The following is a 16,971-nucleotide window of genomic DNA, read 5'->3' as shown; positions in this document are numbered from 1 at the left end:
ACGGAATGCTATAAATTGGCTGGTAAAGAGCCTCCAGGGGGGCTAAGGACCCATTCAACTAGGGGCATGGCGACTTCAACTGCTCTTCAGAGGGGTGTCCCGGTGCAAGATATTTGTGCAGCCGCCACGTGGTCGTCAATGCACACCTTCGTGAAGCACTATTGCTTGGACTCAACATCATCTCAAGTCGGAATTTTTGCAAAACCGTCCTTCCCACTGTTCATTAACAATATTTCTGGTACTCCCTCCTCCGAGTTCATACTGCTTTGGGAGCCTATCCAAGATGAGTACGTGGGAGGACACTATCCCTTCGAAGAAAAAGTTACTTACCAACTGTAACATTCTTTCGATTGGATGTTCCTCCCACGTATTCCTCATCGACTCTCCCAGCCTACCCCGCTGTCCAGTTTACGCTAGTTGCTCTCTAAATTCCTTAAGAGCTGGAGGTCAATGAATGCCTGGTCACCTGATGCACTTCAACATATCGGAAAAACCAAACTGAAGCCGAGCGCGGCTCGAGCCCTTTATACTATGGATGACATCCTCAAGGGACATAGACACTACGACCTCGAGCACACTTTACGCATTTTACGAATATCTAAGATGAGGAATATATGGGAGGAACATCAAATCGAAAGAACGTTACAGTTGGTAAGTAACTTGCTCATCATTGTTTTTGGAGATCTCCTTCAATTAACACCAGTGAAAGGTGAACCGATCTTCAAAACCTTAGGACACAGTGTGTCGTAAAAGTCTTGGAAGCATCAGGAATGTAAATCTCTGGCAACATTTCCAATACAGAGAATTAACTCAAAACATGTGTCAGTCTGCAGACCTCACCTATGCCAACTTTTTAAAAAAACATACGGATTGGTGTACTATCAAAGGAGGCACAGTCTACCCTCAATACTAGATGTATCCATGAGCTGTACGGACGTAACACATGTGCTGCTGATGTCATGGAACAATTGGCTCACAAAAATGTGCCTTTATGTCCTTAATGCCAACTCTAGTAAGCTGTGCACAATTCAATGCAACAATGCTGAAAAAAGAGAAACAACCACTAGCGGAAATTCATGCCACAGACCAATTGGACGTTCACGGTATGACAATACCTATGTGTCAACAAGCCAAAGCACGGCTAAATACCTTTGAAAACTATCTCCAACACAGCTGGTTTGGAGTAAATTGTAACATTATGTGGGAACTGTAGAATGATGCTAAAGCAGAACATTGGCGCTGAGCAAGGTTTAGTTAATGGAGCACTTGGTACAGTGTTGGCTTCCAGACATAACCATGGTACAACAGCATTCAGTTTGTGATCATCCAGTTTGACAAACTTTCAGAAGTTAAAAAGATAGGATGCAAAACAGCTTAATTCCTTATTTTCAAAGAAATATTTGTATGCAGAGAACAGTTTTCTCTGTCGCCAGCCTATGCAGTAACTCTTCATAAATCGCAAGGTATAACCTTAGATCAAGCATTTATTGATATTGGCAGCACAATATTTAAAGAAAGCATGAGTTACGTAGCACTGTTGTGGCTACGTTCACTGGAAGGACTGTATCTAGTGAATTTTGATTCAACTGCATTCAGCACAGACATTCCTTGCATCATAGATTATGTGCACTGTAAACACCCCATCTGAAAATGTAACCTGTTCCTCACAAACCCAAAGGTATGAAAAGAAGGCTCATTCAATCAGAAGTTGTAAACGATTTGGCAACAGTACCACCAAAGAAATTGAAATCAACTCATACTACATCAACTACCAAAAGCACAGACAAAAGGAGTAAAAAATACAAGACATACCCAACTCCACACACACTGCCTCTTCAAAGAAACCATGTACTGTTCCATCAAAGTAATCGGACACAGAAGTACCTGATCCATTCAAATTTTCCAATACAACAGGTGTTAATTGCTATGCAAATGTAACAATGAATGTTCTATTCCAAATGCCAGCAATTGTTGAAAACATTTATTTAAATGGCACAGACCAGTTGTGTTTGCAAATGCTCGTCCTTCACAGAGATGCAGTATGTAATCCTGACAACATTTGCTGTGTCTCCGGAATAAGGCAAGAATTGGACTACTGTGCTGGAATGGTGAAATTCACTTGAAGCCGACAAGAAGATCCGTAGGAATTTTTAATGTACTTACAACAAGTACTGGAAAGGAAAAACATACTCATAAATTAAATCTTTCACTTTTCCTACATGTAGAAACATACATGCAGTCTCTGCAACCATGTCATTCAGTAACAAGTCCCTAACAAATGTTTCATGTATGTAGCAATACCGAACTGACTCCATTCCATTTCAGCAACTGGTGCAAAATGCGAACTATAGCCCATTGTACACCGCTGATAATAGTTTGACGCTACATATACATTCACATAGTCAATGTGTAATATTAATGCTCTTAAGATAAAATGCTGATTGAACCAAAAACAAATGCAAACTTACTGCCTTCACACACAGACAGGTATCACTTGGGAAGAAAACCTTCAACAGTAGCTATAATCTACCACACAGGCGACACAACCAATGCAGGCCAGTATACTGCATACATTAGAAAGCAATGGTCATGGTAGGAATGCAATGATATTTCCATCATTTCAAAGCAGAGAAATCTTGCAAATGCCTACTTAATATTTTTGAACCCAAAATTTAGTAATTGATGTACAAACGTACTATACCTTACTCCTCAGCACCAACCAGTACCTTTGTAATTGCACACAGAACACATGTCCTTCCACACTGTCGACCTAAAGCAAATTAGCATACAGCACGCATTGAAGAAATGCATTAAAGTGTGTTGGACAATTTTTCCCCATTGAACCCAAGGAGTACACTCACACAAATGAGTGTAAACAAATCACAGAAGCAGTATTTCCCACAGTATACTTAAAAGGGATAGTACTAAGTGTGAGGGTTCAAAACTATCCTCAGTAACCTCTGAAACCACAAAGTATGTAAATGAGTCACCAGCTCTCTAAGAGTACTCGTACAACTGCAAGACATATGGAACTATCACTGCGTAAACCCATAATGGTAGACTACCACTTCAGAATGTACACAGATGTGAAAGTAGCAACAGGAATTCTCAAGCTTGTAAACGTACCCTTTACGAATGGGATACTGTAAAAAGGTAGAATATGCCACCTGGTATCTAACTGCAACCAGAATATTACAATGTTATTTGCAGCATTAAAACAACCCAACTCAACCTTCGATGACTGTGCTACCAAATATCCTCAAACACTTCCAAAGTATAACCAGTTACAGTACACCAACAGGTATGTAACTACGTCACAATTCTGCAGAAGCATAGTGCAATGCCACACTACTTGCAAACCAGCAACAGTAGCCAAACTCATAAAGAAACAGTTCTACAAAAAGGAAGCAGGTAAACCTTTACAAAACACCAACTGCTATACCCACCCATCCTACCAACATATATAGGCCAAAAAACGTAAACTATTACATGTCCTCCTACTTCCAGAGTACACCTTAAAAAGTGCTGTAACCACTCCAAACGCTACTGTAATTCATTGTGCACCATAGGCAAAGAAATTTTAATTTTGTTTGACCCAGCATGGATTTTGTTTCCCCACAGACCCAATGATTATGCAAAGAAATGCAGGAACTGCGCTCATATGCACAGTACACTGGTTCAATGCATAGTACTTATGAAGTACTAGTTATTAGGGTCCACAAAGTAAATAAATATATGCAATGTAGTGGACTGAAAAGTAACGTAATACCTACTCTAACATGTTCTGTTCTCTGTTCCCACAGACAATGCAGCAATGATTACTACATTTCACATTCCATACACAAAAAAACAGCACAGCCCCCAATCCAAACCGTAAGTATGCAATTATTGGTATCGTACTTCTCTATGTCCACAGTGCAATGTGCAATTCACATAGCAATGAGACAATTTGCAATTCACACCTAGATTACACTACTCAGCTTGTGCCTACCCCTACACCTTTCACTACAACCAGTACAGTGTAGGTGCTCCAACCATGTACTCCATATTGTTCCTGCTCACAACAGCCGCTACATTATACAACTATGCATACACATCTATCCACGTACCATTAACCCCACACAAAACACAGCCACCTACCCCTTTGCCACTGCAGTTGACATTGCCTGCCATTTAGTACACACAATTTCCTATGTACACTGTTCACCTAAGCCTATAAGTGGACACTAAATGCACTACAGTAACCTCCCTGATAATCTGCACAATCACACAAATGCAAATTTATCAGTGCATCCATATATCTTGCGTAACTGTCCTAACTGCTGCCACATTTCCTTCCTCTCATTCCACTGGCAACGTTTAGGCCATTAGGTCACCTTCATTGTTATGCACACCATTTCAAAAGAAGGTATCCAACACATTTCACTGCAGCACATGGTACATAGCTCGGCAGCCATATTTCAAACACTGTGTTGCTCCTTACATTTTTAAACTTGTTTCCCTTTATTATTGTATAATGGAAACCCTATTTGAACACCGCAACCCCCTTACAAAGTTTGTAGGACGTACACAGTAATTCCTTTTGTTTGATCTACAGCCCCAAACATGTTCATGCTGCAAGACACCAAACTGTGTACAATGACCCAGCCACACATGTATGCTGAGGCAGTGAACACAGTCTACCATTGTCCACCATTCCCTCATTACACCCTGCACATATAAATGTTCCTTAGTGACTGTTAGCTCCAAGGTCAGACATTGTATGGAATTGTAGAAAAAAATGATACATAACTTACAGTGCTGTTGCTCTGCCCATGTTCCCCAAAGGTAGTCTGCAATGATTCCATATGCCGTGCACTGCAATTTGTCGCCCACCCAATACAAGCATGAAATTTGCTGAAGTTATGCAAGTACAATTTAACATCACGTGTATTAAGATTAAAAAGTATTAAACTGCAGTTCTGTATGCATAATTATACTTTTGCTTTACTGCACACTTTCTCTGTGTGCATTGTACGGAGGTTTGTGACAGCAGTAATCACGCGCCGTTAACATGCCGTTTCAGTGCCATGTCTCCACCATTCCCCGTAAATTGCAACTATGATCGTACTTAGTTTTGTTGGCATTCTTCCCCAGCTCCTGCAAATGTAGACCTAAAGGACAAGAAAAGGGAACACATTTGTGTACTGAAACAGCACACCTTATGCTCACTCATGTAGTGCTACATTCCCCGTTTTGCCCTTACTATGCCCATTCAAACAATTATCGGTTCGACACACCCTCATTGTATTGAAAGTAATAACGGCCACAGGTTAACGCAGCAGTCGGACTGGCACACAAACATTGACAGCTCACATTTCAATGTTGCTTTGTTTAGCAAACCCACTCCTGCATTCTCCTGCACACCAAGGGGAACCCCATGAGGGTTATTTGTTTGTTTTCTTTGGACACGCACATTGTGCCGTGGGTCTAACACTTGCTAGCACTGTCATTTTTTGTTAAAAGACAACACATGAAAGGAGCATATTGTGCCAACATTTCAGACATTTTGCTTGTGTGGAGTGGCACAATGACTGTATCCTGTACAAAACCGAGAGCAGGTCAGTGGGTTAGCAGACGTCACTACTCAATAACACACAGTACATGGTCCATGAGGCAGCCACCTATTACGACATCCTCCTTGCAAAGTCTTGTCCGGTACGCTGCCACTAATAACGGCTACATACATCTGTTCTTATTCCTCTTTCTTCTCAGATACCATACACCTTACTGCACCTTCCACATTCCAACAGGCGGGTGGTGGACCAAGCATTGCAAGATTACCATAAGCAATGTGTTTTCCATCGTTATCAGGGCTGACCGATATGGACCTGTATGTCAGTTTTCGGTTCCGACAATACGAACCATCTTGCAAACCTTTATGATGTAAAGCATCCCAGAGGCAACAGCTGCTACCTTGTCTACCTTGCAAAGAAAATGTGTTTTTCCACATGGGCCACCAAGGACCACAAACAAATCCTTTTCCAACTTGGCTAGACAACAAAAGTACACACTGCATTTCACAGTGGATTTTGTTTGCAAAATTAGAGCGGTGATTTCAGCCACATTACACGTTTTCATGAACATTCTGTAGCAAAATAAAGCACTTGCAACAATTCAGTGTTCGTAAAGTATGGGAATAGTCTGGAACTGTACGCTCTTTGTGTGCATGTCTGCTTTTGCTTTTGTTTATGTTCCTTTCGGAGCTAGGTGCTCACATGACAGAGTGCACTACACTTGCCATGCACCTATCGAAAATACCTGGAATGCACGCCATGAGCAACGACTCTCCACAATTAAAAGTCGGTTATGCCAGTGACTGTTGCAATGGTCTATGCCACCCACATGTATAGGTAATGGAAGTGATTTACAATTGCACACAGGGGGAGCGCCAACCGCGTTCGTTGGCCATCTCAACAAGTATGCAAAAGGAAGTCAAGTCAGATAGCCTGCAATTCTGTATATGGCAGGACTTAACAGCGTTGATGATTTTGTCTGGTGCAAATGTATGTGGATCGGTCTGTACATTATGCACACTTTAAATGTGTAATGCTTAGTAACTCGTGTCATGTCGCAATATCTTCCTTCACTCTCAAAGCACAGGGTATTATCAGGGGCACACCATACAAAACACAAATAGTCGCATGTCAGTCTGTGAATGGAAACAAGTCCAATGAAGTACACCATTTGCAAGTGCAGGCACTTCACGCCACCTCAGATGGTGTACCAACTGCAAAATGTCCTCCACACCCATTCTGTAATGGTGAGCACCCAAAGGAGACATGCATATTTCCGAGTGTACGCTGGAGTTACATATTAGTATAGGAACGACCCAATGAAGGCAACATTCTGAAACCTACTTCCTACCAGTGTTAAGACTGTTGGTTCAAAGGGCCCTAGCCATGCACACAAGGCAGGAGGGGCTTCCCACTCCCAGCATAACATAGTACACTAATTTGAAAATCCCAATATCTGCAATATTCTCTCCATCCCCAATGGGCTCTGAAGGTAGTCACCTGTGCAGCTACCCGACAATGAATTATGTCAGTAGCTGCGTACATGGTCCATGTCACAAAAGTTTGACGGTAAAAAAATCCTTTCATGTTCCAATGTCTTACTGTCCTTCCTGAAGCAAGCCTGTGGCCAAGCCCTAACCTCCGCCCATGCACCCAAAAACCTAGGCCTTGCCCACAACCACTACAAGACAATGGAGGCATGCATGGGATCATGCCGCCACATGGCGCCACACCATACAAACGTACTCGGGCCATTGACACCCCTTCCCACCGCCACAACACAATGGGAACCCATAATGTCCTACGGCCTCTGCCCAGGCGCCCAAGAGGCTAGTCCTTGGACACACCCACTATATAATGCAATAGAGCCATGCATGGGAACATGTGGCCACGTAGCTTTCCTGACTACAGGAACGTATGGGTATAGTAACAGACCCAAACAAGGCAACATTCTCAAACCTATTGCCAACCAGTGGCCAGACTGTTACCTCCAAGGGCGTTAGCCATTCACACAAGGCACTAGGGGCTTTGCAGGCACAACACAACATAGAGCACTGACTGGAAATGTCCGCATATTGTCTCCAGATCTAGAATTTAGTAATGGGACCACATGTGTTCTAATATCAGCATCCCCACATGTGCAACATGGTGTGATACTGGTAAAATGTAAATATACAGTTATAATGGTGAGTGTAAGCCTCTGCTCCAGGGTCACTACGTTTTAATATTGAATAAAGCGCTAACAACTACTTCCAAAAAAGGCATTTAGTTACAAAACCAAACTATAAAGTGAATTGTGGTATGTATGTTAAAGGCCTTATTAATCATGAGTATTGTTCAGTAAAAAGTTAAAACGTTGCTGCGAGGTTACTGCTTACATGGGCTAACCCATTTTCTAATTAAATCAACCAGTTGCCTGCACATCAACGCTGGTTGAAACAACATCAAAATTGTGACTGTGCATAATCATTTACTTAATATTTTCCTCCCAAAATCTGAGAACCCATAACTTGCATAAAACTGGACCAAAAGTAATTTGTCAAGACTTGCTCAGCATAGTGGTGATAAATCATAACCTGTGAATGGGTTATTTTTTTTCTCGCTTCTATGACTTTAAGATGAATAGAAAGGTGTGACGCAATACCAGAAATGTGTCGCCAGGAAACTATTTCTCAATGGAAGCACATTCCTGATAACTTGTTGGTGTTGATGGTGGCAGAGTGCTTGGTAGGTTGTTCTAGTTCCTGGCAGTCTAAATCAAAAGCCCTGGACACAGGAACCTTATGGGATTCAAGACTTATTTCATTGATGCACAATCTCGTTAAATAGTTAGACACACATATATGTATATATTTTACGTATAATCCAATGGAAATTCAAAAAAGTGAATATTCAGCAGTAAAAATCATTTCTTCACAAAATGGAAATATGTAAGTCTGGTGTCAGAGGGGGCCCGGAACAATTTGGTGATATTTTACAGACCATTATTTGGACAATCGCCTCACTATTTGACTAAACATAAATTCAACACATCGATCTAATCATGGGCTCAGGGGTCTACATAGAGCTACGTTCCAGTCATTATGGCTGTGCAGCCCCACCAGTGTGTGATTCACAGGGGGCTATATGTTTTGACGGCAAAGGTAGTAATGGTCTGCCTTCCTCGGGACCAAAAAGGAACCCCTGAGAACCGAAGGATAAAATCAAATGGTAAGAAAAGTGTTCTTGACTTAACTGGGTGAAAAAACTGTGACATCTGATAGTTTGTACACCTCAATTTTATACCAAGGAAACAACCTTGTGACACTTGCACCAAAAAAAATAGGACACATTACCAAAATCAAATCGTAATCTCGTGGCTAGTTTCTCTATCAAGTAAGTGAGGTACCACGCAGATCTAGTGGACTCGCCCTCTATTGTAAGGGGGAAGTGTCTCCAGGGCTGTTTCAAAATTGAAAACAAAAGTCCTTTTTCGTAGTGTTCACATATGCAAAGAAGGCACCCAAGGTGCAAGTGAGACAAATCTGGGTTCCTACAATGGGAGGGGATACATTACGGGAACTTATACATGAAAAGACTGATGCATTGTGAACCGACATCCTTAATTCTACCTGGAAGGTGCAGAACATACCTATCATGTAGTTGACCAAAATGGCCGTATGGAGCGAATCTCACAATATTAGAAACTGTGACCTCTGTCGTGTCCAGAATGCACATGTTGCAGAGACTACGTTCCCAAGCATTCGCTATGGGAGAGGGAGACCGACACACAACAGTGGCCACTAGGTTATATTCGTATGCTCTGCAGACTCTACAGTAGCAATAGATGGCAACTGTATAACACGAGAATCACTGATATATTAGAAGTAAACTCATGGTTGATCAACGTCTCAGCGTCAAAATCCCATGGTAACCGCTCCCAGCCGCGTGTGTCGGACTGCCTCCTTTGAGACCAGAGTAAAGAAAAGGGGGAGTGAAGACGAAAGCTGCTGCCACATGTATAATCATTGCAGCCTGAATTTTGCAAGCGCCGATGCTAAATCTGAGTAACACTATCCTTCTGGATTGGGTAAGTCTTCCAAATGTCTGCAACCGCTGCGTGCCAGTTGGCTTGGTAACAACGATGTGGTAGCGAGACACACAACCCTTAACGTCTTGCATGGCACAGCCTGGATTGTGTGTGCACATCACCTATCAAGAGAACAAACAAGGGATGCCATGTTAAAATATGAGTATGTATCTTCCACAATGTAAGGCATGCTAGCAAACTATGAAAAGAGCAGTAACTGGTGCGTGCTCACACAGTATTTGCCATGCTGCATGCCCGTACTATCCCCTGTAAGGAGGGCTACTGAGAGCTTAATGGCATGTGAGGGTAATGTGAGGCCCTCTAATGTCAGTAGTGGAGACCTGCATGACAAATTGCCATTGTGGGGAACCTCTACCACAATTAGCCACTAAATGATAGAGGGAGAACCAAGTCCCAAGACAGGGGTTCATTGCAGGTATCCTATCATGGGTGTGGTAGAATTACAAAAAGCACTCCCTGATGGCGATGGGGGTAAGGGGTGACCTGTGTATTATCAAAGATAGTTTAATAATGGAATTACCAATAAAGTGGCATTTCTTCATTGAGAACTGTTTCTAAGGTATTGAGGCAGGGTAACCACCGGGCCTCCTTATTCAGGCAAATTCTATGTGGTTTTGTCACATGTTTTACAATATCCATCATGCACCATAGCAGGTCTTCTGCAGAGTGTTGGGGTTCCATGAAGTGGGGAACTATTGGGCAGATATGCTTCTGCACAAAATCCTTGAATGATCATTGATCTGGATGTGGACTGCTCTGGTGGTCTGGCCAACATGCCAGAGCTCACATTGGCACTGTATGCAGTACACCACATTGGATTTTTTGAACTTTTAAAGTACCTTGAGTTCTCACAACCTGTCCTTGATCTTGAGATTGCATAATCTTGGTGTACCTACACACCTTGCAGTTTCCACAGGGGAAGAGACCCCTTAAAGGGAGTAGGTCCCAGTTAGAGTTTGCGGCCCTCTTTTTTGGGCCTCAAGTAGACTAATTTATCCTTCAAATTGTGTGATTGCTTGAAAGCAAAAAGGGGTATCCATATATTTAGACATACATGTTCCCACCATTGGCCAGTATTTCCTAATCATTTTTTGAATATGATAGGAGTTGGTATTATATCCTGTAACACAGGTTAAATTGTTTTGTGTCTCTCCGATCTTTCGTTTCCAGCGGGGTTTCCCTCGGTACGAACCATGCCATTTTCATGGAATTGTAGATTCTCTTCTTAGGGTAACCCCTTTCTTTTAGATTGGTTCGAAGATTATTTTCATGCTCATAATAGTCCTCTAATAATGTACAGTTGCGTCTTGGGTGCAAGAACTGGGCGATAGGCAGGTTCTCCTTGAGGGTTCTAGGGTGGGAGCTGGAGAAGTGGAGTTTGATATTTGTCATCTTTTTATACAACTAGCACCTCGGGTGGCCGCCTCCCATCTTTATGATCGGGTCCAGGAAGTGTATTTGATAATGGTCAGTCGCCATTTTAAATGTAATAGTTGGATGTTATACTTTCAAACAGTTGAAAAAGTTGAAAAGAGATTCCCGACTCCCTGTTCAGATGAAGATGTCATTTATATACTGGAACCAGTCCGTGATTTGGGACCTCAACGGGTTGGCTGAGAGGACAAATTCTTGTTCAAATGATGCCATAAATATTTTTGCAAGACCGATGTGCCCATGACCAGCCCTTGTGACTGCCGGTAGAATTGATTGGCATATTTAAAGTGTTTGTAATGCTAGGCTTATCAAATAAATGATTAATTCTCCTGGTATCCTTTGTTGTGTGGCCCCCATGGACTTGATGCTCACTGATTGTATCAATTGCTTGTTCTTGCGTTATGTTTGTATAGATTGATTTGATGTACATGGTAACAAATAGACAGGAATTCAAATTGAACTCCAGGCCCTCAAAGAGTTTGTTGCAATTGTGTCCTTGATGTAAGTCAGGGTGTCCTTGCTAATAGGTTGCATAAACATATCCACAAATGTGCACAGCAGCTCCAAAATGGAGCCACAACCAGAAATCGGTCTGCACATGGGTTTGGCTGCATCCTTATGCATTTTGGTGATGGCATAGAATGTGATAGTTCTTTGTTCGTAGTGGTAAAGAAATGTGAATTATTTTGTGATCCATCCCCTGTCTACCGCAAATTGGGGAGTTTCTAATATTTCTTCATCTCGTCATCCTCCAATAGTTCTAAGACCATGTTATACTGGGCATTGCTAAAACCAATACTACTCCTCCCTTATCCGCTGGTTTTATAGTCCGTCCTAGGTCTGCCATGAGTGTTTTGCGGGCCTTTCTCTAGGTATTTGAGAGATTATGCCTGAAATTTTGTTTTTGGGTTCTCAATCACCAGAGAGACAATTCTCAAAAAGAATTAACACCTTGGGAATTGGGTTGTCCATAGAGGTAGAGGAAGACTGTATGTGTAGACTATTGTTGTCCATGTTGTCTTAGTTCCTGATCTTGAAAGAAACATTTGAGCCTTGATTTTCTGAAAAACTAAAGTTCTATCTCCAATGCAAACCAATCTGTTTGGTTCATCTGGAAAAAATGGCAACCCCTTGGAAAATACTTGTAGTTGGGCTGGTGCCAGGGTTGTACCTGAAAGGTTGAATATTGTTCCCTACACTGCTCGTTCTCTTTCTGTGTGAAGCCCCAATGTCTATATGTTGTATGTCCTACTGCAGGACCTCTGTCGCCTCCTGCCCCCCTCACAGGGATAGTCTGGGTTGAAGGAGTTCCATGATCCGTCTCAAGGGGAAACATCTGCCTAAAAAAGCCATCTGACCTCTTGACCGCTGATTTTGCTCATAGGCGTAATCGTATGGGTCCTCCCCGGGAGAGTAATTACTGAAGTCGGAGAAGGTAACCCATCTCCGAGTCCCTCTCTGACTATTGGGTATATTTGGTCCTATCTGTATTTCATAATTCAAGAAAGGGGTGAAGCCCTTAAGAGGGGTAAGAGTCTCCAAAAGGGCAGTATTGGAGTGTTTGTGGGGGGTGGTGGAATGCACGTTGTTGGGCCTAAGGCAGCAGAAAGCCTAAATACACCTCTAGGCATGGATAGTCAGCTGTTGTGACAAAAATGGCCCATCATATTTGTTTATCTACACCAGTTACTTAAAGGCTTAATTTTCGAAACCCTTCCTTAACTCAGTACTGTTCATTTCGCAATCTGCCCTAAAACAAAATCCTACTTCAAACTGTTCAAGCCACCTCCTGCTTCAACCAAACAAGATGGATGGAGGCCAAAATTCAAAGAAATCCTATTTGTATTATTGCCCAAAGAGATGTGTTGGGTGTTTCAGTTTATCCAAATAGTTTTGCCCAATATTGATACCTTCACAAGCAAATGGATTAGCCTGTTCACTTGTTCCTGTAACAGTGTGCCCCACTTCCAATGTAGTGTTTGTCTGATTGTGGGGCCTGGATAAAACAGCAGGCTCATGTCTGGATGTTGTTCATGCATCTTAATTTGTTTTCATTTTTGGTTAAAAAGAAGACACTTAATCTCCGGTTTAAATTTCTGGTTTGGTCTTTCCTATATTTGTATTTTGTAAATCTGTTTAAATTGCATGTGCAAAGTGTGTTTGGGACAAATGATTAAACCCCCTCAGAGTATGTTGCCAACATGTTCTATCTTAGTTAGGGCTACTTCTTAGTTATCCTCCCTCGTATACAGGGAGGATTGTGATGTTCGCCCTATAGCGTGCATGCAAAGTGCTTGGGCAAAAGGTGACTGTTTAAGAAAGTTGTCCCATCTCTTTCAGAGTTGTTACTCTGAAATCTATCTGTGACCTGAATAATATAGAAACCACTGCTGTGCTTTGTGTTTGCAAAATGTAATTTCTGTGCATGCACAGGGAATGAGCATCTAAACTGCGCTTAACATAAAAGTAAACTTAATTCAAGGCTTCCACAGCACCATTATATATCAAATACAAAATGCATTTATTTTACAATTGTGCCTGCCATCTTCAATTCAACTTTATATATGAACTTATAAATGAAGTTCTGACAAGCTACTATTCAAGCAAATGTATAGGTTCACTACAAGGTGCAAACTCCTGTCAGTGAATATTTTAGATTCCATATATACGTTATAGATATTTCTGATATTTGCCTGCTTCAGATGGTATACATGTAATATTATTTTTTTGTTGTTTTAGGGCACATTAAGTTTTGGTGTGTATTCAGAATATTTAAGAGGCATTGTATTAACTAAAAGAAATACAAAAACATGTTGTTCATTTTTGCCATTAATGTTTAGAAAATTTAATTTCTTGAACTCTGTTAAGATTGTGAAATTACTTTACTTTCAGGACAATATTTTGCTGGAGCTCAACAAAACTGGTCTAAAAGCACTTAAATCCGGTGTCGATGAGGCAGTTCAAGAAGATGATCCATTCCTTGTCGTCAACCCAAATTATTCAATTGAGGATTGAGATGTTAAGAAGAAAAGGGATTAATTAATGCCAATAGTACTGTCTGTGCATGTTTGACATGTTCAGTTTTTCTACCTGTCTGTTGAAGTTTGAAACTAAGACATACTACGATTAATAACACTTTTCTATGTTCTGTTTCTTTCGAAAAATGAGAATAGAACATTAAATTGAAAGGCACTTATGTGAAACTAAAATTATTTAAATATTTTCTATTTTCATAACTATGAATAAAAACTACATATCAACTTAACGCAAATTGTCTTATGAAGTCAACCTGTAATACCTCAATACGCAGTTTGTTTTGATATTGGAGATTTAAAATGTAATGGCACTCATATACCCAATGATTTCCTGCATGCTTTTACACATCCCGTTTCATCAATTTGATTTCTTTATTAAGGAAGATCACACTTGGGTTTAATCAAACTGCAGCACAAATAATTCTCAAAATCCTTGATGAATCCATGGTTACTTAATTACATATAATGTAAATGGAGCGGTTTGCATGGTGTGTATGGTTAAAGATTCCTAGTAAATCATCTTCAAATTGTTTATATTAGGGACACTACTCAGTTGTATTGCTTGGTTATACATAGAGTAAATCATTTATATTTCGATCAACAGACTGGACCTAGTCACATTCTCCATTTGCATCTTCTGAAAGTCCTATTTACAGCATTCAACTTCATCAAGGCTATGCCACCAATTGCATCTACTAAATGTTCATTGCTCAATGGAGCAAGCTCTGTGTAGCCTAAACCGATAAATATTGTCACTCCTAACTGCTTCCTAAATGGTTGGTATTGGTTTTATAGCGTGTATTTTTACGTGCCAGACTTTTAGTTTGATTTAGGTTTGTTGTGGAGGGAAAGTCATTGAGCAGAAAAAAACAATTGTACCCAAATTACATCTGGTCAATGAGTCAAGTTATGGAGTTCTGCTATGATGTGATCAACATGACACTACTTGGTATTGCTTCAGAAATTTAAATATAGTCATACTGTTATAGAATGTCCATATTAATACACTGTATTGCAGCTTGTATTACTCAAATATTCTAAAAACTCTTCCATTCCAATGGGGAAGTGAAAGTAATGCTACATTGACCAATCCAAAAAATTCCACTAGCTATGCAATGAAATAATCCCATATTGGCAAAAGGGATTAAACAAAGCATAATTTTCCTATTTGACATTTTGTTCCTCCTTTCACAAGGTTAAATGTTGTAATCACTATTGTGTTAGATTAGCATAATATTTAAGCACTGTTAAATTAATTAACTAATTGACTGGAAAGTGTTTTTCTATTTTTAGCACGATAGGTGCATGTTTCTCTATTTTTCAGGAGAAATGTAAAAGCAGCTAGCTCAGATTTACCTTTTCCAAAATTGGTGCAAGACAAGTCCCACTTTTAATGCCTTGTAGGAGAGACTAACCGATATCTACTATGCACAGCACACTAGCCTCTGACTACTGTTTAGGCAACAATTTTAATGGCAAACATTTTAAATACATCAAACACACCTGTCTGCGAAATTCCTTCTATCTTAAATTGTGGCACTGGGAGAAGCTGTGCATTATTGCCTGTTTTGAGAAATCTGGGCACATGAATGGTTTGTTTTTATTGTTCATATCTTAGTCTCCAAAGGTGAAACTGGAGGTACCATGTTTAAATATAGTGGACCGCAAGAACACAATCAAAGTCAAAACCCTCCCCTCTTGTTCCCCCCCCAATTAAACATTGCCTTCTCAAAGTCAATCAAAGTGGCTGTTATATTAATATCGTGAAATAAAGACTTGTATTCACTCTTTACTTGCTCTGCATATCTAAACCATAATCAGAAGTTGTGCTACAGTTAAACACACAAATTAAATAAATACAATCATGTGACAGTTGTACAACTAAATATTTCTATCTCCCCTGATTGCTTAAAGACTGGAGTAACTAATCGTACCAAGTGGGTGGACGTGCTTTCAGGTGTAGCTAGAATGACATAATGCAGGGAGAGCAAGTACGAATTTACAAACAGAAAGCCTGTTCCTCTACTGATACTTCTACTGAGAAACCATTCTTAGTATCCCACACTATCCATGTAGTATAGTGCGGTGCTCCCCCCCTACTCTGCGCTTAAGCACATTGGTGTGCCTTAAGATGGTGCTAGGTGTGTGCAGTGCCACCCGTATCCTGAACATTTATTTTATTCATTTATAAAGCACTTAATACCAACGCATGTTTTCTAAGCATTGGATTTGGATTCAAACCTGTGTTGCACCGCGTTGTCTTGCTTCCAAGACAAAGCCTTGGCCCTGAGCCCTCCTTCCTCCCCACATTGACAGATACTTCTTGACAAGTTATTGAATGAACGGAAATCACCAACCACATCCAACTAATAGCTACTTTGTGTTCTGTGGATGGGTGCTCCATAAAAACATTGTTCTTTGCAAATACCAGAATGAACACGCTGACTCGATGCACCAAAGTTGTCAGCTCAAGTCAAAAAGTGAAATGCAAAGAAAAGTGTCCTTGTTGTACCACAGTGAAATCATGTTGGGTAGGAATTTGCCATAGAAATTCAAATGAGTACTAAGTGAATGTGTCAAAATAATTTACTTAAGAAAATCAAAAACTGCACATTGTCAGATATTTAAAATTATTTGTGAAGAAATGAGAGCTGAATAGCCTTCTCACTTTTCCAGCATGAGGTCTGGCATGGATTCACATGCTCATGAATATTCCCCGTCGTCAAGGCTGGGAATCCTCTGTAAAAGAAAAACATGTTTCACTCTCACTTTAAAGCTGTATTTCTCCTCTAAATCAATCACTGTCCTGTGGGTCATACTACCTCAATCCAATGACAGTCCTCTCCCCAAACACCGC

At 40.7% G+C, this 16,971-nt stretch overlaps 1 protein-coding gene across 3 annotated transcripts in view; it reads left to right on the top strand.

The window, feature by feature from the left end:
- The window catches only part of LOC138481725 (maternal DNA replication licensing factor mcm6-like), an 860,230-nt gene extending 845,885 nt beyond the window's left edge, over window positions 1-14,345 (top strand). For 2 of the 3 annotated variants that reach the window (XM_069613835.1, XM_069613837.1), the window contains exon 18: window positions 13,972-14,341. In XM_069613835.1, the coding sequence (XP_069469936.1) occupies window positions 13,972-14,094 (123 nt within the window). In that variant the 3' untranslated portion in view covers window positions 14,095-14,341. Of the gene's footprint in view, window positions 1-13,971 lie in introns of all 3 variants that reach the window. The other variant, XM_069613836.1, reaches the window with a different exon arrangement.
- Window positions 14,346-16,971: the final 2,626 nt, after the last annotated feature.

Source organism: Ambystoma mexicanum, chromosome 5p (assembly GCF_040938575.1).
Source record: "Ambystoma mexicanum isolate Mex_15411 chromosome 5p, UKY_AmexF1_1, whole genome shotgun sequence".
Taxonomy (NCBI): Eukaryota; Metazoa; Chordata; class Amphibia; order Caudata; family Ambystomatidae; genus Ambystoma; species Ambystoma mexicanum.
This window is presented reverse-complemented; position numbering and strand designations above follow the sequence as displayed.